Source organism: Macrobrachium rosenbergii, chromosome 21 (assembly GCF_040412425.1).
Source record: "Macrobrachium rosenbergii isolate ZJJX-2024 chromosome 21, ASM4041242v1, whole genome shotgun sequence".
NCBI classification, from domain to species: domain Eukaryota; kingdom Metazoa; phylum Arthropoda; class Malacostraca; order Decapoda; family Palaemonidae; genus Macrobrachium; species Macrobrachium rosenbergii.
Window position 1 is genome coordinate 17,794,307 of NC_089761.1, and position 23,558 is coordinate 17,817,864.

Sequence of the window (23,558 nt, forward strand, 5' to 3'; positions counted from 1 at the left end):
TTGTCTGTCTACATCCTGTGTACCATTTTTAATGTATTCGAGATATATTCTGATTTTGTCTGTCTGCATCCTGTTTACCATTTTATTGTGTCCGTGATACATTCTGATTTTGTCTGTCTGCATCCTGTGTACCATTTTATTGTGTTCGTGATACATTCTGATTTTGTCTGTCTGCATCCTGTTTACCATTTTATTGTATTCGAGATACATTCTGATTTTGTCTGTCTGCATCCTGTGTACCATTTTATTGTGTTCGTGGGGATACATTCTGATTTTGTCTGTCTGCATCCTGTTTACCATTTTATTGTATTGAGATAACATTCCAGATTTTGTCTGTCTGCATCCTGTTTACCATTTTATTGTGTTCGTGACATACTGATTTTTGTCTGTCTGCATCCTGTTGTTTACCATTTTTATTGTGTTCGTGATACATTCTGATTTTGTCTGTCTGCATCCTGTTTACCATTTTATTGTATTCGAGATACATTCTGATTTTTGTCTGTTTGCATCCTGTTTACCATTTTTATTGTATTCGAGATACATTCTGATTTTGTCTGTCTGCATCCTGTTTACCATTTTATTGTATTCAAGATACATTCTGATTTTGTCTGTTTGCATCCTGTTTACCATTTTATTGTATTCGAGATACATTCTGATTTTGTCTGTTTTGCATCCTGTTTACCATTTATTGTATTCGAGATACATTCTGATTTTGTCTGTTTGCATCCTGTTTACCATTTTGTATATTCGAGATACATTCTGATTTTGTCTGTCTGCATCCTGTTTACCATTTTATTGTGTTCGTGATACATTCTGATTTTGTCTGTCTGCATCCTGTTTACCATTTTATTGTATTCGAGATACATTCTGATTTTGTCTGTTTGCATCCTGTTTACCATTTTATTGTATTCGAGATACATTCTGATTTTGTCTGTCTGCATCCTGTTTACCATTTTATTGTGTTCGTGATACATACTGATTTTGTCTGTCTGCATCCTGTTTACCATTTTATTGTGTCCGTGATACATTCTGATTTTGTCTGTCTGCATCCTGTTTACCATTTTATTGTGTCCGTGATACATTCTGATTTTGTCTGTCTGCATCCTGTGTACCATTTTATTGTGTCCGTGATACATTCTGATTTTGTCTGTCTGCATCCTGTTTACCATTTTATTGTGTCAATGATACATTCTGATTTTGTCTGTCTGCATCCTGTTTACCATTTTATTGTGTCCGTGATACATTCTGATTTTTTTGTCTGTCTGCATCCTGTTTACCATTTTTATTGTGTTCGTGATACATTCTGATTTTGTCTGTCTGCATCCTGTTTACCATTTTATTGTGTCCGTGATACATTCTGATTTTGTCTGTCTGCATCCTGTTTACCATTTTATTGTGTCCGTGATACATTCTGATTTTGTCTGTCTGCATCCTGTGTACCATTTTAATGTATTCGAGATATATTCTGATTTTGTCTGTCTGCATCCTGTTTACCATTTTATTGTGTTCGTGATATTGATTTTGTCTGTCTGCATCCTGTTTACCATTTTATTGTGTCCGTGATACATTCTGATTTTGTCTGTCTGCATCCTGTTTACCATTTTATTGTGTTCGTGATACATTCTGATTTTGTCTGTCTGCATCCTGTTTACCATTTTATTGTGTTCGTGATACATACTGATTTTGTCTGTCTGCATCCTGTTTACCATTTTATTGTGTCCGTGATACATTCTGATTTTGTCTGTCTGCATCCTGTTTACCATTTTATTGTGTTCGTGATACATTCTGATTTTGTCTGTCTGCATCCTGTTTACTATTTTATTGTGTTCGTGATACATACTGATTTTGTCTGTCTGCATCCTGTTTACCATTTTATTGTGTTCAGGATACATTCTGATTTTGTCTGTCTGCATCCTGTTTACCATTTTATTGTGTCCGTGATACATTCTGATTTTGTCTGTCTGCATCCTGTTTACCATTTTATTGTGTCCGTGATACATTCTGATTTTGTCTGTCTGCATCCTGTGTACCATTTTAATGTATTCGAGATATATTCTGATTTTGTCTGTCTGCATCCTGTTTACTATTTTATTGAAAGTGTGCATAATGATTTTTGTCTGTCTGCATCCTGTTTACCATTTTATTGTGTTCGTGATACATTCTGATTTTGTCTGTCTGCATCCTGTTTACCATTTATTGTGTCCAGTGATACATTCTGATTTTGTCTGTCTGCATCCTGTGTACCATTTTTTAATGTATTCTGAGATATATTCTGATTTTGTCTGTCTGCATCCTGTTTACCATTTTATTGTGTTCGTGATACATTCTGATTTTGTCTGTCTGCATCCTGTTTACCATTTTATTGTGTTCGTGATACATTCTGATTTTGTCTGTCTGCATCCTGTTTACCATTTAATTGTGTTCGTGATATTGATTTTGTCTGTCTCCATCCTGTTTACCATTTTATTGTGTTCGTAATATATTAGGTCAAGATCGTCCATCAAAAAAGACAAGAATAAAAAGCATAAAATTTTTATAACTTTCCCATTCACGTTCGTATTCCAAACTTATATAAACATCGGACTTCACATATACCAATTCTGGGAAAAGACAATCCTATCAAATGGAAGCAGTCAACCTGAACTAAAACTAAACATTTCAGCACCAAGGAATTCGCTATGAACAATTCTGTTATTCAAGTCTCACTTTTGATGTAATGTGCATTCAAAACATCACACCTTGCACTTACATAAAAATGAATAATGCCATATTCATATGACACGTCAGAACTGATTACCATATTTACGAAAACGAGAGATCTAATGACAAATCTCATCAATCAATCCGGATCAAGAACCAGACTTGCCTGACCAATAGCGGAGATGGAATACAGACAAGACCGTCAAAATACATTACGTGATCTATATTTCTTTTTCTTTCTTTTTACATGCGTCTATTGACGCAAACATGTACAGAATCACAAAGACATATAAGTACAAGTGTGAAGCCAACGTCTAAGAAAACTACTAATGTAATTATTCTCAGTTAAAATAACTGTGACCGTAACAGAATTTTCCAGGAAATGAATCTAGATATAACTGCATTGGTCACTTTCGTTTATGGAAATGTAGTATCATCCCAGATAAAGGTGTTGTTAGTCGCCACAGGTAAACGGCATCGCAGATAAAGGATAGACTGAGCTGGGAGGTGGAAAGTGGACGGTTCGGAGAGGATTAATAATACCTAAACACGAGAGGATTAATAATACCTAAACACGAGAGGATTAATAATACCTTATCCTTGCTTGCTGAAGGGCTCCTTCAACCTCGGCCCGAAATATTCCTAATTTCAGTGCGCTATTCTTGCTTTGGGAGCGGGAGGAGTCGGACGCTCCGAGTGCGCTTTCTAGAGCCTGGTGCGAACGTGGGAATCACTTGTCTGTCACATTGTTCAAAGCGGGATGTGCTGTGGATCGTATCAAACGACAGGTATGTCTATTACAGTTTCCTTAATGTAACTTTAATATTTTAAACGTCTCTTACAGTTTATTTTAGTTTAACCAAGATATTGTACTGGAATTTTCTGATTTGACAATTTACATGGTCATCAGGATGCACAACTCCCTTACAGCCATCTCTCTCTCTCTCTCTCTCTCTCTCTCTCTCTCTCTCTCTCTCATATGTGTGTGTCTGTGTTAGTTTTTTGTGAGATTTAACGTAACCATAGAAGAACTTGCTTGAACTGGAAAATCAAGCCTGATAATATGAATTAAGTCTTGAGAAATTACCAAAAACTTTGAAGAGATTAGTTATCATGTTAAAACCCGGAACAAATATGCTTGCGTTAAAGAAGAATAAATACATTGTTTATAATTTTGTGGTTCATTAAGGGCCACAATTTATTGACAAATGAACAGTGAATCGATACATTCAAGATTGGTACCCGATATTTTTCGATGACGTCAAAGAAACTGCATATAATTCCACCAAGCTTTGTGTTAAGCCTAGCAACTGAAATAGGCCAAGAGAATAGCGATTTATTTTTCTTGCGTGGTTTGATTTCGGTAGCAGCTGTTCTAAATGCTGCGTTGATATTTCAAAGTTATGATCTAATTACGGAAATCAAGAATTTGAGTAAAAAAATAATAAATTTAGTTTTAAATTTCAATCACAGATCTTGTTCCGCAAAACTTGAAAACCGAAACATTTTTTGACAACAGACGTTGAGGTTTTAGGACGTTACAGAGATACATGGGAATGAATAATATATAAAATTTGGGCTTTTGGGCCGGCGTTTGTGCTGGGAGGCCATTCAGCACCGACATGGCAATGATATACGACTGGATTCTTATCAGATAACACGTTACTAAAAACTCACACAGACAAGCATATAGGAATGCATAAAAATTATGCTTATTATTCACATACATACATTTTGAGAAATTACTCAAAAAATACTTCAGTCAAAAGTCGTTAAGAATTTTCCTTTACAAAAGCCCCAGGCTGCTCATTTAAAACCTCTGAACCCTTAACCCCGGCCAGAGATTTCCAGTGAAGGCCATACTTGTCCTGCTGCTCATAAATCGCGGGCAGCGCACCAGAATATGCTCAGCTGACAGTAACCCGCAGCAAAGTGCACACGCTGTCGCACTGCCACCATGTAAAATACGGTACACACCGGCGCACTGCTACCATGTAAAATAAGGTGCACACTGGCGCACTGCTGCCATATAAAATACGGTCCACACTGGCGCACTGCTACCATGTAAAATACGGTGCACACTGGCGCACTGCTACCATGTAAAATACGGTGCACAATGGCGCACTGCTACCATGTAAAATACGGTGCACACTGGCGCACTTCTACCATGTACAATATAGTGTACACTAGCGCACTTCTACCATGTAAAATACGGTGCACACTGGCGCACTTCTACTATGTAAAATATGGTGTACACTGGCGCACTGCTACCATGTAAAATGAGGTGCACACTGGTGCACTCTACCATGTAAATACGGTGCACACTGGCGCACTTTACCATGTAAAATACGGTGCACACTGGCGCACTTCTACCATGTAAAAATACGGTACAACACGCACTTCTACCATGTAAAATACGTGCACACGCACTTCTACCACCATGTAAAACACGGGTGCACACTGGCGCACTTCTACCATGTAAAATACGGTGCACACTGGCGCACTTCTACTATGTAAAATATGGTGCACACTGGCGCACTGCTACCATGTAAAATGAGGTGCACACTGGTGCACTTCTACTATGTAAAATACGGTGCACATCATGCACTTTACCATGTAAAATACGGTGCACACTGGCGCACTTCTACCATGTAAAATACGGTGCACACTGGCGCACTTCTACCATGTAAAATACGGTGCACACTGGCGCACTCACCATGTAAAATACGGTGCACACTGGCACTTCTACCATGTAAAATACGGTGCACACTGGCGCACTTCTACTATGTAAAAATATGGTGCACTGGGCGCACTGCTACCATAAAATGAGGCACACTTGACTTCATTTCACTGATAAAATACGGTGCACACTGGCGCACTTCTACCATGTAAAATACGGTGCACACTGGCGCACTTCTACCATGTAAAATACGGTGCACACTGGCGCACTTCTACCATGTAAAATACGGTGCACACTGGCGCACTTCTACCATAAAAATACGGTGCACACTGGCGCACTTCTACCATGTAAATACGGTGCACACCGGCGCACTTCTACCATGTAAAAATACGGTGCACACTGGCGCACTTCTACCATAAAATACGTGCACTGGCGCACTTCACTATGTAAAAATATGGTGCACACTGGCGCACTGCTAACATGTAAATGAGGGCACAAGTGTGCACTTCAATGTAAAATACGGTGCACACTGGCGCACTTCTACTATGTAAAATATGGTGCACACTGGCGCACTGCTACCATGTAAAATGAGGTGCACACTGGTGCACTTCTACCATGTAAAATACGGTGCACACTGGCGCACTTCTACTATGTAAAATATGGTGCACACTGGCGCACTGCTACCATGCAAAATGCAGTGCACACTGGCGCACTTCTACTACCATGTAAAATACGATGCACACTGGGGCACTTCTACTATGTAAAATATGGTGCACACTGGCGCACTGCTACCATGTAAAATGAGGTGCACACTGGTGCACTTCTACCATGTAAAATACGGTGCACACTGGCGCACTTCTACCATGTAAAATATGGTGCACACTGGCGCACTGCTACCATGTAAAATACGATGCACACTGGCGCACTTCTACCATGTAAAATACGGTGCACACTGGCGCACTTCTACCATGTAAAATATGGTACACACTGGCGCACTGCTAACATGTAAAATGCAGTGCACACTGGCGCACTTCTACTACCATGTAAAATACGATGCACACTGGCGCACTTCTGCCATGTAAAATACGGTGCACACTGGCGCACTGCTACCATGTAAAATGCGGTGCACACTGGCGCACTTCTACGACCATGTAAAATACGGTGCACCGTGGCACACTGCTACCATATAAAATGCTTCACTTTGTTTGGTTTTATGTACAGCCCTCCACAAGGATAATTCCCTCTCTGGCGAGCCCTTGTACATTTTCAAAATAAGGTGCTCTTACATTTTATAATTGTTTTTCAGTGTTTTCTCCTCAGTATCTTAGCTCCTGCAGAATAGGAGTCTTTTAGTTCTTTTTTAAATTTGCTTTCTTCTTGTATTAAACTGCATAGAAGTATTATTAGTCAAAGCCATGATTCGTATTTTTCACCTTTGACACATATTCTTTATTATATACTGTGCACTTATTGCCATCATATGTTTTATGCTTAGTAACACTATAACCTTTCTTTACACAACTTTTACACTTGAAGATGTTGCTAGCACATTCATTTGATTTGTGATTTTCACTACATCTAGGGCGAGCTTGGTCATTTCTACAATTTGTTGCGCTGTGACCAAATTCCTGACATTTATAGCATTGATAGGACATGTAACAGTCGTATACTTTGCAACGGCTATACAGTGTAGTATACAATTTGTCACCTCTATCATAGATAGCCTTTCGCATTTGTGGTGTGCATTTGATGATATAGCGTTTATATTTGTCATCTTTGGCTATCATTTCCTTTATAACTTTCAGGTCATCATTTTCAGAAATAAGGCTACCTATCCATGGATTTTTCTTTACAATGTTATCGACAATGTCATCTTCATCCTTCGGGACATAGACTACTTTTATTTTTGGTTTAAGTTCACCCTTCTCATTTACTGATATATTGCTGATTTTCTGAATCTCCATTTTTGCCTTTTCTAAGTTTTTCTTGTCTGGAAATCTTACAAATAAGTGGCCATCTCTTGTTGTTTTAACCTGCTCAACTGGCGCCGTTATTTTACTCATAATTTGTCTCTTTTCATTGGCTACGTGCTCTGCTCGTTTGTAGATTTAATCAGAAGCACTTTTTTGTCTTTAGTGATTCATAAGTTTTGTCCATGTTTGTCATGGTCTTTACATCTTTATCAGCATTGTCAATTTTGTTTTGGGTTTCATCTATGTTGATCATTGCGTCATTAGTTCATTAGTTTTCTAAGCCGAATCCTGAATCAACTTGGTTAATATCTCTGTGTTTTCTTTTATTTCTTCAAGTTCGTCTTCAATGAGTTTTTTGTGTGTTCTTTGTTCAGGCCTCTTGCAATTATTACAGATGTACAATATGTTATCACTATGAAGTGTGGGTGTGTATCTGACCTTGATACCTGAACATTCTTAGTGGAATCATACGTCACACATTTCACAGCAAGTTCCTTCATCATGAACTTCCCCACAGCAATGTCCGCAGGTTGCTGACTCTCTCTCGATTTGGGTTGACTCATCCTTCTCCAGTATTTTATTTAGTGTTCCATCTTTACGTGCTGCTTCGATAATTATGAGATAATGTTCGTATGATAGTTCGATCTTCCCTTTACTTGATTTAATTTCTACAGTACTTTTCTTTTTTTTCCTTCCTCTTCTTCGTATTCACTTTGAACATCACGCAAGTCAGGCACTTTTCACAGAGTACTTCACAGACACGTCCTACCCGCACGAAAGCCGGAATAACAAACACATTGCAAACTAGCGCACTGCTACCATATAAAATACGATGCACACTAGCGTACTGCTATCATAAAAAATACATTTGCGTGTGAGGCTGAAGAGCCTGATCCTCAATCGAATTCAAAAACTTTAACCTTTCAATTGCTATCAAAATTTGTAGGTCAGAAGCTAATACTACCCTTAATGCTTTTACGTATATTATTCGTTTTTGGCAGGGAGGTGCAATCATCTTCCTTAAAATGCATTTACTAGTTTGTCTCTTCCTATCAGGGTGAAGGACACTTTAATCCATAATCATAAAATGGCTCCTCTTGCTTCCCTGTCCAGTGCCTCATTACCACTAATTCCCAAATGAACGGAAACCCAGCAAAAATGGACAGTTTTGTGACAACAAGAAACTTGAAAGTCACCCTTGAGCTTTTTGGACTACAGTGGAAACTATATTAAACTCAAAAAATATAATGCACTAAGTCAAGGTATCTGACAAAACATTTAACTTTACTATTCAGAATGAGTTCCAAAGCCTCAATGATGCTGTCAACTCTACAGTAAATACTGAAGGACATTCTGGCAATTTTGCTACATATAGTTCAGTCTTTATATAGCAAATCCAAAATAATTTTCGAACTTTTTCCATCCGTAAATAGCTCAATGTGATTTTTATAAACAGCATCCTGTTCATGGAATTTGGACTTGACTTCCTCTATGGGAGTGTTTTCTTTTTTTAATGAACTTCATGGAAGTGTTTTTTTTGAAAAGGATCGTCTATGGGAGTGTTGTTTTGAAAAGGATTTTAGGTACACGGATATTCTAGGCTTGATCCCGCGTGAGATATGAGGATGGTTAACTTCATGGATCTTTGCATCTTAAGAATGACGTAATTAACTTGTTCATTTAATCCAATTTGAAAAGGATTGGATTATCTTGACCCACTAAATCTCTGAGTCACCAGTTTCTTTTGAAACACCAAAGGAAGAGTTACTTGGGGCATATTTAATTCTACACAAATACTGCAGACCTAACCATTCCCTTTGCAAATCAAGTGGTAATTCACGAAGCTCTACATCAAAGCTTTCAACATGAGAGGTTCTAAATCCACTGCAATATATTCTAAGGCCCATATGTACAACATATTTGACAGCTTTACTCAAGCTGGAACTTCTACCACTGTACAACCTCACTAAAGACCCATCTGATCCCAGTGAAGTACAGATACAAATTCTAGAATATTTATTAAAGATTCCTTGACCTTTAACTACAGGACAACAATGATGACTAGACTATATGAGTTTAGAGTCAAATGTCATGCCCAAAAATGCCACTTCCATTTTAAAAGTGGTTACTGCTTTAGTATGCTTTCATCTAATAAATCGTATGGCAACCCTTAGATTTTGACAAATTCAAGCCATGCTCATCAGCCTACTTACTGATAGCACTAATAGACTTCTGCAAGTGTTTAAAGGCTGATCTAACATCATAGCTAGTACAATAGACTGCCAAGTCATCAAAAAAACAAGAAAAGCTCTTCACAGGAGAAAAAACTGCTTCTACAACATTGTTAAAAGCTAGTAGAAAACGTTTAAGTGATACAAGGATGTCTCCATCTCCTAGGCAAATTACATCCAAGATGTCCAACCAGTGATTTGTCTCATTTTGTTTTCACCTGTTGCATTCTAACGTTCTTTCCATATACCCCTAACAAAACTCTGAATCTTGGCAAGAAATCACTGCAGAAAAGCTGATATTGCCTTGAAAGTAAATCAACTAAATATAGGAAGTAAAATAAATAAAAATACATAGAAATAACAACATAAGAAAAAATACGGACGCTGTTGCTTTTGGTAATTTACTGGTACCTAGAAGAAATTTATTTGTATTACTTTGCCAGTGATCATGTGAAGCCACTGAATTATTTTTAAAACTTTTGGATCAGTAGAGTTTAAAAAAATTGCTTGTAAAGTACTTTTTGCATTGCTAAATGAAACTATGCTCTGCATTTCTTGTTTGAATTATACTCCCTTCTGAACAGTGTCTATGCTCGCGAGTCAGGGCCCTTCATTTATTTCTCTGCAAGTTTGAAAGTTCTTATGACCACCAAGCTACTGGTTGCCTTTGAAACAGACCTTTAGTTGTGGGATAGAACTGACTCCTGCTGTATGAGAGGTTCTTCTGAGCAAGTCACTGGAATCGCCCATAACTAGGAACTTGCCTGCACTGTATTTGATCTCACTTAAGTCTTGATTTTTTTTCCCAATCTGCTTTTTCAAGGTTCCGCCTCATCAGCACTCTTCGCAAGGGGTGGATATTGTTGGTGCTAATAATAACTGGCACATGGTCACTTGTATGCCAATTATCCAGTGTTCTCCAGTCAATATCAAAAGGGCAATAGGTAAAATTAGAAATTTCAATTGAAAGGTTAACTTATGACAAAATACCTATTTGGATAAGAAAGTATGGGGGCTCTCCTCTATTAAGGAATCAAACATCGTTTTCTAAAAGTGATGATATAAGATTCCCCCTAGCATTTAGCAGAGCACTGTCCCCTAACAGAAGTCTGCCGTACATATCTTCAAGTAGAAGGCATGGCTGGGGGGATGATGAAATACTCCAACTAGATTACCATGTAAAACATCATTATTTGGAAGCAAGTATATTTATTTGTACAGCCACAGCCTGCAGAAGTATGTAAACTCAGATAAATATTGGGTAAATCACAGCAGATTATGATGGAAAATTCATAGATAAGTAGTTTTAGCCTTCATATTTAGCCATCCGACCTTTAAAAGTCCACTGCAAGAAACAGGTGGAAATACTGGCTCACTTGCTGGAAGGCTCTTACGTGAAGACTTCATCAAAATTTCTTGATTTGTTAGGATTCCAGGATGATTCTTTGAGTACTGATAGGTCTGGTTTTAGATTGTTTTTAATAGCCTTTTGATTTAGTGGCCGAGGGGGATGATGTACCTCAGAACTGGCTTTTGAGTTGAATTATTTAAGTTAGTTGATGTTTCATGTACCTCGTTTCATCACGCCTACTTGACTTAAGTATTCTCACATTTCTTGTTAGTGAAAGGGGAAGAGAGGCTTTCTTTTTCAGTTATAGGATGGGGAGCTATTAGGGTTATGCGCCTTCTTCATGGCTGGTGCGTCTAATAGCTTTCCAGTAAATACAGTAATTCTTCCCCTAAATCAGGCAAGGACATTGCTTAAGATGACAACTGGAACTGCACATTTGAGGTGTGGTTAGAATTGGCAACGGAGGGGGAGCAGTGCACTTATGACAGGGAACATCGATTCAGCATCACGGGGCCCCCAAAAAATGTTTTAGATGGTTGTATATTTTTTTTAACATTTACAGATATTATATTTCTTTCTATCTGGCCAGCATTGTTAGATTTTAAGGCTTTGGCTTAATTTTTTGTTTTGCTCAGTTGTTGCCGCGATACCCTACATTTATATTCTCTGCACCCGACTCTGATACTGTGGACGCTTCCTGTCATACAGTTTGTGATCCAGGCAACAATTAGAGCAACTTGATATAGATGTGAAAGTTCTGGAGCCAAGCAATTTGATTCTTTTATACCAGAGAATCAAGTCCAAATCTGAAGCAATTGTGGCACTACAGAAGTTTCCGTTTGAAGAGTCAAATTGGTAATTCTTTTATTTGCAATACTTACATGCGATAATACGTTATGATATTCAAATGTAAAGATGATCGGTGTTGTTCAAGGGACCTTATATACCTTCCATACTTCCTTAGAGCACATATCTTATATTCATTCTTCAGTAAAATCATACAGCTCCCTGTTAAAGATCATTCCTCTTTCATAGCTAAAATTCAAATGAAGTCCGATATACACTGACATACCTTTATGTGAATTCACATGTAGGGCTCTGATTCTGAATTAATATGAATTGATGAGCTGGGAATTTTCATGGGATTCAAGGACAGAGGAGATCACATCTACATCCATGGTTAAGTCTGGAAATTTCAGGCACAACATTATCCTTCCATGGGTTTCATTCCTCTTCCATGACTAGAGTGGCTCAAGTGTAGGTCAAGCCCACTTCATGGGACTGCGAGCATTACATAAATTCAATCACCCATGTTCTAATCATCTTTTCACGCAAGCCGAACAAAATGTCAAGAGTCCTATCCCCAGAAAGCAGCCCACGCCTGGAATCCATGGGCCACTTCTGAATACAGTCCCACCCCTTGGATACCAATATGACTAGCATTTTGACACCTCTCAAATATTGGCTTCGAAAATGAGCTCCATTCCCAGCGATGGTATCCCTTCTTGATAATAAAGACAATGAAGAGGAAGTTGGAGTGGTTGGACGGAAAGACTAAAGAAAGCTGATCAAATATGAAAGAGGATGAAGTAATAATAAGAGAGATACCGAGTATAGGGACATGTTTTAGGTTCAAACCAGTGGAAACGAGATTGCCTCGGTTCGAGAGCCCTCTCGCCTGTCACACAGCTACAACCAGGATCCAGAAATCCTGGCTACAACACAAGAGCATAAGCATACTTCGTAGGATCCATGTGACTTATCTTATTGAGAAAGAGGACTGCGTGTGGGCCCTAACCTTAGACCGCTGGTCCATTTTCTCATTAGTACCATGGAAAACAATTATATTTTCAAGTAATTTACTTGAAATCCAAACCGATTCGTGGCCATTCCAATTTAAAGAAAGCCTTCCTCCCAGTACCAAAGATGTTGAAAGCATACTTTCAAATTAGTTATACCTACTGCAATCCGGAAGTATGTGCAGTACTGGATTATTACAGTCAGGATCTGAGCAATATCAAATTAAGCATTCGTAATCAAATAATAATTAAATGGCAAACGTTACCAAAGAATAAGTGTATCGTTAAGTGCAAACGTGAGCCGAACCGGGACAATCCCAAGGAACGGGAACTAAATACTTTTAATTGTCACAGGTTCGAAGTTATATAAAGAGAGCATAAAAGTGTAAAACTCTCCCTCCCCCCCACATACAAAAAATGTGATAATGAGCAATCTATGCAACGTTACTGGAAAAAACCAGCATTGGGCCGAATAACTAATTATTATCAGCGTATCTAACTTGGAAATTAATAAGCCAACTTGGTCAAGCACCGTTGTCTTTGTTTCTTAACGCAAATGAAAGGGGCGGCTTTGATAATATTAGAGAAGGGCATTTGCATTAAAATCCTGTGAAATTGTGTAGTTTGGTTTCTCTCGACTGAATTCAAGGAAAAAAACACACACGAAAAAAAAAGAGATTCTCGAAGTACGGTCAAATCAGGACCCAATGTCCGATACTCCTAGTTTTCAGTTAACTACGGTCCACTCGCACTAGGATCATCCTCATGTAACTGTACCAGTCACTAATTTCAGCTGGAAACCACACTGTTCTGTTCTTAACACTCAAAGTAAGGGCTGTCTGTATTCACTGGATCATAATGACCCTGACAATGGCGGGCCGAGAGAAATCAAAAGTCCTGACTTGAATTAATCGAGATTAAGGCTCTTGATGACGTACATCTCGCCTAGACCGAGTGACGACAAGGGAAGTTTCGGGTGCCCGGTCCTACTGGTATCCACTAGCGGATCCGGGGGGTGGGGGGGCACCTGGGCACGTGAGGCTCCCCATGAAAAATGACAAAATAATAATACTGAAGATTTAGATAATAACAACATAAATGAGATGTATAAAAATGGGAAAAATATAAAATCTATAATGAAAATAAAATTGAGAAAAAAGATGATAATTTATATATATATATATATATATATATATATATATATATATATATATATATATATATATACAGTATATATAGTGCTAGTATCTATAGCCAAGTCCTCGATTTACGGTACTTGGATAACTTTCCAATAGCGACCCACCTTTCCCACCTGCCTTAGACACAAGCACAATCTCTCTCTCTCTCTCTCTCTCTCTCTCTCTCTCTCTCTCTCTCTCTCTCTCTCTCTCTCTCTCTCTCTCGAATTTTCTCTTTCTAGAATATCATGAAGGATTTCCTAATTCTCCTCCGCCACGTCAATGAAAGCTGACTGCATTACATACCAACACAACAAGAATGTAAATGAGAATACTGACGCTCACAGATCGATTAAAATGCACGAGGCATAATTGGCGCATCCGCTGCTTGAAACAGAAATTAAGGTGTACCTAAAATATTTGGTCATGATAAAATAAGGAAGTCTGATCGCTAGCAGCTGATCGGTCTTGTTAACCAAGGTCTAGAGAGTATACTCTCTAGACCTTGTTATTAACGGCCCAAACAACCAATTAGGCAGATATCTTTCACCGTTATCGTATTAGAAAATGTGTGTTCGCGAGGAACAGTCCAGCTATCTTCCCATCCGTTAGCAATCGATGTGACATACGACTTAAAAGATTTTAAAGCATTGTACTACGGAAATATAAAAGAAGCGAAGTGTTACTCTTGAATAGTAATAACCAAGGATGCTATACCATTGTAATGCAAAAACGGACAGCTCAGTCTGTGTCGCCACGGCAATGATTATAACGTATGGTAAGACAAGTCAGCTCCTTAGTGAATATCGTGGACGCTAAAACCATTCTCACGTCATTGCTACATATGGTAAACTGATATTCACTGTTTTCCCCCAATGCGGCGTGTAAATTTAAATCACCCCAAAGGGTCGATTTTTTTTTTTTTTTTTTGGCCTTTTAGTTATGTTGGTTGTCATGATGAATCATTTATTAAAGTTAAAATCGGCGGCGAGTAATTAAAGTTACAAAAGTAGTAAATGTTTTCATTAAATCTACAAAAGTAGTAAATGTATTTAATTAAAGTTACAAAAGTAGTAAATGTATTCAACTAAAGTTACAAAAGTAGTAAATGTGTTTAATTAAAGTTACAAAAGTAGTAAATGTATTCAATTAAAGTTACAAAAGCAATAAATGTATTTAATTAAAGTTACAAAAGTAGTAAATGTATTTAAAGTTACAAAAGTAGTAAATGTATTTAATTAAAGTTACAAAATAGTAAATGTATTTAAGTTACAAAAGTAGTAAATGTATTTAGCCTAATTAAAGTTACAAAAGTAGTAAACGTATTTCATTAAAGTTACAAAATTAGTAAATGTATTTAATTAAAGCTACAAAAGTAGTAAATGTATCTAAAGTTACAAAAGTAGTAAATGTATTTAATTAAAGTTACAAAAGTACTAAAGTAGTAAATGAATTTAATTAAAGTTACAAAAGTACTAAAGTAGTAAATGAAGTTAAAGTTACAAAAGTAGTAAATGTATTTAAATAAAGTTACAAAAGTAGTAAATGTATTTAATTAAAGTTACAAAGGTAGTAAATGTATTTAATCAAAGTTACAAAGGTAGTAAATGTATTTAATTACAATAATTTAAAAAGTCTAGAAATTTCCAAGACCTTTCGTGAGCTGAAATGTTTTCTCGGAATTATCTTTAGTCCCTGACTGTTCTTGTTACTTTTATATCAGGAAACAAACATTCTAACGAGTTACTTTTTTTTCCGTAACACCCTCGACCCCCAACCGCCAAATCGTCAACAAATAAAAGAATAAATAATTCCTTACTAGCTGAGGAGAGAGAGAGAGAGAGAGAGAGAGAGAGAGAGAGAGAGAGAGAGAGAGAGAGAGAGAGAGTTTGTTGCTAACCCAGTTCCCTTGTTCATATCATTGTTTCTTTACAGGTGGTGTCCGACCATGGATATATACGATGATCGTCGTGATAACGGTAATGAAATTATCTGTTATGCAGTGGGGATCCCTTGGGCCATCAAGTTTAAATAACGGTCAATTAACGGTAAGTCAGTTGAAGATTGTGTATTTTCATTTACCTGCTTATATATATATATATATATATATATATATATATATATATATATATATATATATATATATATATATATATATATATATATAATATATATATATATATATATATATATATATATATATATATATATATATATAATATATTTATATATATATATATATATATATATATATATATATATATATAATATATATATATATATATATATATATATATATATATATATAATATATATATATATATATATATATATATATATATATATAATATATTTATATAATATATATATATATATATATATATATATATATATAATATATATAATATATATATATATATATATATATATATATATATATATATATATATATATATATATATATATATATATAATATATTTATATATATAATATATATATAATATATTTATATATATAATATATATATATATATATATATATATATATATATATATATATATATATATATATATATATATATATATATATATATATATATATATATATATATATATATATATATATATATATATATATATATAATATATATATATATATATATATATATATATATATATATATATATATATATATATATATATATATATATATATATATATATATATATATATATATATATATATATATATATATATATATATATATATATATATATATATATATATATATATATATATATATATATATATATATATATATATATATATATATTATATATATATATATATATATATATATATACATGCATATACAAATATATACAATATGTATGTATACACACATGTATATATATATACATATAATATATATATATATATATATATATATATATATATTTCCCTAAACCTAAAAATGACTAACTAAAAGTAGAGCAGTTTTTTCATCCATGAATATAAACTTGACCATAATGTAATCAATATAATAACTGAACATATTTCGCTTTAGAAGTAAATTTCCCAAAAAAAAAAATGATCAGACAATACCATGTTTATTTATCCATGAAGTATTTGCATAGCTGTCATATAAATATAACGACTGAACATTTCGCTCTAGTTACAACTGCCGTGCAGTTATTTCATTGCATTCTTTCGAAGTGCAAACCTATCAATGTTGACAAATCGTATTTGGTCTTCGGCGGAAAGCCATCCAAGGCTAATAAACGACTGTATTGGCAAAGAGGGTGAACAGCAACTACGAATTAAATCTTTTATGGAACAACTGTCTAGGGCAAGGTGGTAATTCAGCAATAAAAGTCTAGTGATCCTCTCCAGTATAGTTTTCTGTAAAAGAAAACTATTGTGCGGGCTTTGTCTGTCCGCCCTCAGATCTTAAAAACTACTGAGGCCAGAGGGCTGCAAATTGGTATGTTGATCATCCACCCTCCAATCATCAAACATACCAAAATGCAGCCCTCTGGCCTCTGTAGTTTTTATTTTTCTTAAGGTTAAAGGTAGCCATAATCATGCGTCTAGCAACTATATAAGACAGGCCACCACCGGCCCGTGGTTAAAGTTTCATGGGCAGCGGCTCATGCAGCATTATACCGAGACCACCGAAAGATAGATCTAATTTTGGTGGCCTTGATTATACGCTGTACTTTAAACTCGATTGCGCCGAGGAAACTAGGGCGCATTTTTCACTTGTTTATTTAACGTACCTTATGCATAGTCTGCAAACTTTCATAAACGTGATATACTGAGGGTAATCTACTGTCAGTTGTTCTGAGTATGGAGGGTTAGCTAACCCGGCCTTTTCTGGTAATGGAAAGCAGAGATATTGCTCAGTTTACTAAACACACACCAAAAATATTTAATTGATGTTGGGATGAAGGTGAAAATGGCTGTACATTTAATAATTACTCCGTCCGTAAGATATTTGAGGCTTGGGTAGCCTACCTGAACATTTTTCTTGCAGCCCTAATTGTTAGGAAATATTAAAATGTAAATTCTGCCATAAATCTACAACAACAAAAAATGAATGCTCATTCCCCATCCTGCTTTGTGTAGCTATTTAGTAATCTCCCGATTACCTGTAATATTGGGTAAAAAAATGAGACGTTTTTTGACAGTTCTGCTTAGCTCCGTAGAGGACCGTTTGACTTGAACTGCGTACTAGGCTATCAACCTAACCTGCCCGGCCTAGTCTATCTTCCTAGTTATTTCTTATTATAATCAACCTTGTTTATTTTCTCATTTTTTGCCCTTATTTGTTCCCGCCGAGTCCTATTTATCTGTCAACTACAGCTGCTGGTTTACTTGAACAAACTGTAATCCAGTGCTACAGGAGAAGCTGTTTGTTGAATGTATACGCCTTCAGTTTTTTCTTATATTTCTCTTGTAATGGCCACAAAAACATTTATAATCTTAACCAAAAAATGTTTGAGAAGGCATTCAAAGTACCTTACCTTAGACCCACTTCCATTTGCATTCCACAGGGCTTTCTTTCCAAAGATGGGTTAGAGCACTATTACCACCTGCAGGCTACTGTCCCCACCAATTTCACTATAGAGGAAGAGGCCTTCTGCAGACGTCGCCCGGGTATCGAAGTGATCACGTACGTGCATTCGGTCATCAGCCACGTGGAGAAACGCATGAACACCCGCAGAACCTGGGCCCGCCTCGACACCTGTGGCAGAGGAGTGAAGATAGGCGTCGTGTTCGCCGTCGGGCGATCCAAAACAAAGGAGGAAGAAGAGATCATTCGGAGAGAGAGCGCACTCTACCACGACATTGTGCAGGTGAGGTCTTTACAACACTCTCGTGGTCAGTAGAAATTAACTGCATGAACGAATGGGGTTTCATTTACGGATAATTCACTGATTTTGTTATTTGACTCCTTAAAATTAGAAAAGTAGACTGTGCTGTTAGGTTATGCTCAAAATGCTAAGATTTAAAGCTACAGCCAGCTCCCTGTAGGTTGCAAACACCAGATAAAGTAATTTTATTTAGTCGTTTAAATATGCATTATCGTTCCTAACAAGAAGATCGAGAGAACCGTTGTAACTGCTCAAGAAATCTTTAAATGCTATGTATTTAATAACATTTATGCACATTCATGTATACATGCACTACAAACTAACAAACTTTTTATTAATTCAGTCATAAAATATTGACTGCCTGGTCCATATCAAAGTGGCATTAAATTGGATATATCTATGCTCATTATTATTAGAGAGAACATATCGTCCTCTGACCTATATTGTAATTACGTTCACGTTTTCCCCACAGGGTGACTACACTGACGACTATCATCTCCTTAGTTACAAGGGACTATCCTCGCTCCACTGGATCAATAAAAATTGTCCCTCAGTGCCATGGACTCTTCACGCTGATGATGATATTATTGTTGATGTATTCCTCTTGAAGAACATAACCGATACCACCCACTCCAGCGCAGAGGACGGATTCATCTGCAAATGTCTGGAAGGACCGGTTAGAAGGTCTGGAAAGTGGGCCGTGCCGCGGCTGCAATACTCCCAGGATCAGTATGACACATACTGCAAGGGGACCTTTTGGCTCTTGCCTACCAGGAAACTGCAGGACCTCTTGCTTGCTTCCAGAAATGCCACTTTCCTCTGGGTGGACGACGCTTACGTGACGGGAGTCCTGGCAAAGGAGGCAGGCATCGGCCATCGAGACTTCAACGAACAGTTTGTCGAGGCCGAGTTTCACGAGGACCAGGTGGGTAGGAATATTTCCTGGTACCACTTACCAGAGGAGAAGAGAACAGATCTCTGGCGCAAGATCCTAGAACACAACAATTGCACGTAGTTACTGAGGAGTAAGTTAGTTTCTTATGGGCTAATGGCAAATGCCACCTCTGGTTGCGTAAACAGTCTCGCTTGAAATATTTGAATCCATCGTATTTCTAGGGTATGAAGATATCGGATTGCTCTATTTCTGAAAACGGAGGCTGTCATTGGATGTTACTTCCACTTTGCTTTATGACAGTACCATAACATGGTCCGCCTAAAGACACCTAGGCATTTCGTAATATTAGTATATAAATTTTAGACGACCGAGAGCGGCACTGGTGTCATGCACAGTTTGATGACCTATTCCTGAAGGTACTGAAGTGCTTTTGCCTTCATCTGTAGTACAAGAATAGTCTGTAGGTTTTACACATCATGTTTATGGTGTGCACTGTATCCTATAGTTATTAACTGAATACCAATGAGCTAGTTTTTGAGATAAAGTTTTAAACTTAATTTTTCGGAACTACGCTCAAGTTCTTAACACCAATCAGGGACTATTTACTGTTTTGATTTGCTTACTATTCCAAAGAATACACACACACAATGTTGTATACTAGTTATGACACCCCGCATATATGCAGAAAGTCTTGCGTTTTATGGACAAGTATGATCTCATAATTTTACGATGAGAAAAAATAGCTCAAATTACGCTGTGATAACCTTTCAGGGTAATACACTATTAGATATGATTACACGGCGCCCAATAAATTATGAGTTAATGGGTTAACGTTTATAGTAACAAATATTTCAGGCAACTTGAGCCAGTGAACATCGAAGAAATGGCTGCTGTAAAGAGCTGAACAAGATGAAATTTTTACTCATCGACGCAACAAAACTAGATAATAAAGTATAAGTTGTCTTTCTGTGAAGCCGAAAGTCCAGATTATTTAAAAAATTCTAGATAAATTCAATTGAACTGTTTTGATCCATGACATTACTTAGTTAGTTTTTTAGGTAATAAATATCGGCTGAACTTTGGATAATAATTTAGTCTTTACACAGGTGTATTCTTATAGGCTGTATTTATTCTGCCTCATTTCTATGGCAGATAATGACAGTCTTTTCGATGTAGCCGATATCAAGTGAAAGCTCAGTGAACGATTTCTCTCCGTAGTATATTTTTCTTAAAGTGTGATGTGATAGTTCATTACTTAATGATCACCTTTCTTCGTTTCAAAAAAGGTGCTTAGACGGGTAACAAAACTTGAATCTGACTCAATGAAGAGTATATTTGTTTTTTTTTACGACAGTTCTTCACTATTATGTCAGGTTGTTGTGTGCAATACTTTGCTTGTGTTTCATTCAAATGTATTACGGGAACGTGTGATTTTGCAGATTTCGACTTCTTGATAATGATTATCTTTAATAATAATCATCGGCACGTAAATGTATTTAGGATACGAAGAATTAAAAGCTTAATGATGATTATTTCCACGTTAGTAATCTCACGTCCTTTTGACATTTTTTCAAAAACCTGAAATGTATGGCAACCACCCAAAATAGCTCTTAGTATTTCATACTTTAAAACGTGCAAGGTGAACATTTTGGATGTGTTTTCATAACAGAGAAGGGAAAGCAGTGAATAATAAGCACTGACTTTATACTGTGTTACTGTACTAGGAGAAATCTCAAAACTATAAATAAAGTATTTTTTTAATGCCTGTTTTCTTAACTTGTATTAACCTGCAAACGTTAGCATGAATTATGATGAAATGTTTTTAGTGTGTGTGTGTGAAAAGGGTTAACGTCAGAATTTACGTGAAATTTAAGATATCACGGGGAAATGTCACGATCGCCATCGAAAAGGCTATGTAACACAAACGAAATACCTTATATGTGTATGAAATCGGAAATCTGTGTACGTGAGATGCTACATCTGTGTGCAGAGAATTGTATTGTGATTTATACCATTATTTAAGTCATAAATTACAGATGCAAGAGAAATTTGGGAGTAATGCAAAAAAAAAAAAAATGTGGTGAGAATTCACTTCCATAATATAAGAAATGAAAGCATTCGAGCAATACGGCTGAAGCAAAACATTAAATAAGTATCTCTCTCTCTCTCTCTCTCTCTCTCTCTCTCTCTCTCTCTCTCTCTCACATGCATAACTAAAACCTGTTCATACACGAACAAACGTATGCATGTCAGTTAGTGTACATTTACACCTAGTTGAGATTAAAACAGATATAAATCGTAAGCCTGTCCTTGGCCAGGGGCGAATTGCTACGATACCATCCTGACCTGTTACGGAGGGAAAACATTTGTAAAGCCAACTGCCAGAGCTTGTAAAGACACGATAAGCCACGTGAGAGAAATCAATTCTCTCAGGTCTCACGATGCTGATTGTTGAGTTACATCTGCACAATTTAACTACGGAACACGACGAAAGGCTACGAGCTTTTATGGCCAGTAGAAGAAAGTAGCACTGGATACGTGAACCTAATAATAAACTTATTACGAGAAGAAAATTCGCTTTGGTGTACATTAAAACGAGGAAAATCGGACCCTTGATTTTGGAAGGCTACGGTAAATAGGATATCACATAGGGCCATGGTACAGAGGCAACAAAGCACAGGGGTTTTTGAGTTCCCCATTGGCAGGGTTGGTATCGTCCTCGGATAGCACTGTGCTGGGCCCGAGTTCGATTCTCCGACTGGCCAATGAAGAATTAGAGAAATTTATTTCTGGTGATAGAAATTCATTTCTCGTTATAATGTGGTTCGGATTCCACAATAACTGTAGATCCCGTTGCTAGGTAACCAATTGGTTCTTAGCCACGTAAAATAAATCTAAGCCTTCGGGCCAGCCCTAGGGGAGTTGTTAATCAGCTCAGTGGCCTAGTTAAACTAAGGTATACTTAACTTATCATATAAAAGCTATGGCACTGAGGCTATCACACAGTGACCATGGTTTGCATACTATCAGATGAAGGCCATGATACAGAAGCTATCACACAGAGCACTGGGTGTCGCAGCTTTCACGCTAAGATCATGGTACAGAGGCCATCACATGAAGGCCATGGTGCAAGTGGCTATAACACTAAGGTCATAGTACATAGGCTATTTCAGTAGTCCATGGTACAGAGGTCAACACAAGGCCTCGGTACAGAGGCTATCACACAGGCCCTATTACAGATACTATTAAAAAGAGGCTGCAGTGCAGATGCTATTTGTCATGGTCCAGATATCTCACAAAGGTCATAGTACATGGGCTTTTACACACAGGCCATGGTACAGAGGCTATCATGAACAGGTCATTGTATAGAGGCTATCACACATAGGTTATGGTAAAAACACTGTTACACAGGCAATGGGAAAGATGCTGTAGAACAAAGGCCATGGCAAAATGGCTGTCACAAAGATGCACTAGTTCAAAGGTTATTACACCCAGGCCACAGTGCAAAGGCTACCACACAGGCCATGGCTGACAGGATATCACGCAGAGGCTACAGTACAGAGGCTTCCATAAACAGGCCACAGTACAGAGACTTCCATGTACAGGTCACAGTGCAGAGGCTTCTATACACAGGCCACAGTACAGAGGCTTCCATACACAGGTCACAGTACAAAAGCTTCCACACACATGCTACAGTACAGAGGTTTCCATACACAGGCCACAGTACAGAGGCTTTCATATACTCGTACAGGCCACAGTACAGGGGCTTCCATATGCAGGCCACAGTACAGAGGCTTCCATATGCAGGCCACAGTACAGAGGCTTCCATATGCAGGCCACAGTACAGAAGCTTCCAAACACAGGCCACAGTACA

The 23,558-nt window shown here is 36.9% G+C and overlaps 1 protein-coding gene across 1 annotated transcript; it reads left to right on the forward strand.

Moving 5' to 3' along the window:
• Positions 1–3,181: 3,181 nt before the first annotated feature.
• On the forward strand, positions 3,182–21,442 carry LOC136849732 (beta-1,3-galactosyltransferase 1-like). Its single transcript, XM_067123108.1, has 4 exons — positions 3,182–3,488; positions 15,848–15,960; positions 18,469–18,771; positions 19,262–21,442. The coding sequence occupies exons 1-4, from the start codon at positions 3,461–3,463 to the stop codon at positions 19,802–19,804; spliced, it is 987 nt and encodes a 328-aa protein (XP_066979209.1). The 5' UTR covers positions 3,182–3,460; the 3' UTR covers positions 19,805–21,442.
• The last annotated feature ends 2,116 nt before the right edge of the window (positions 21,443–23,558 follow it).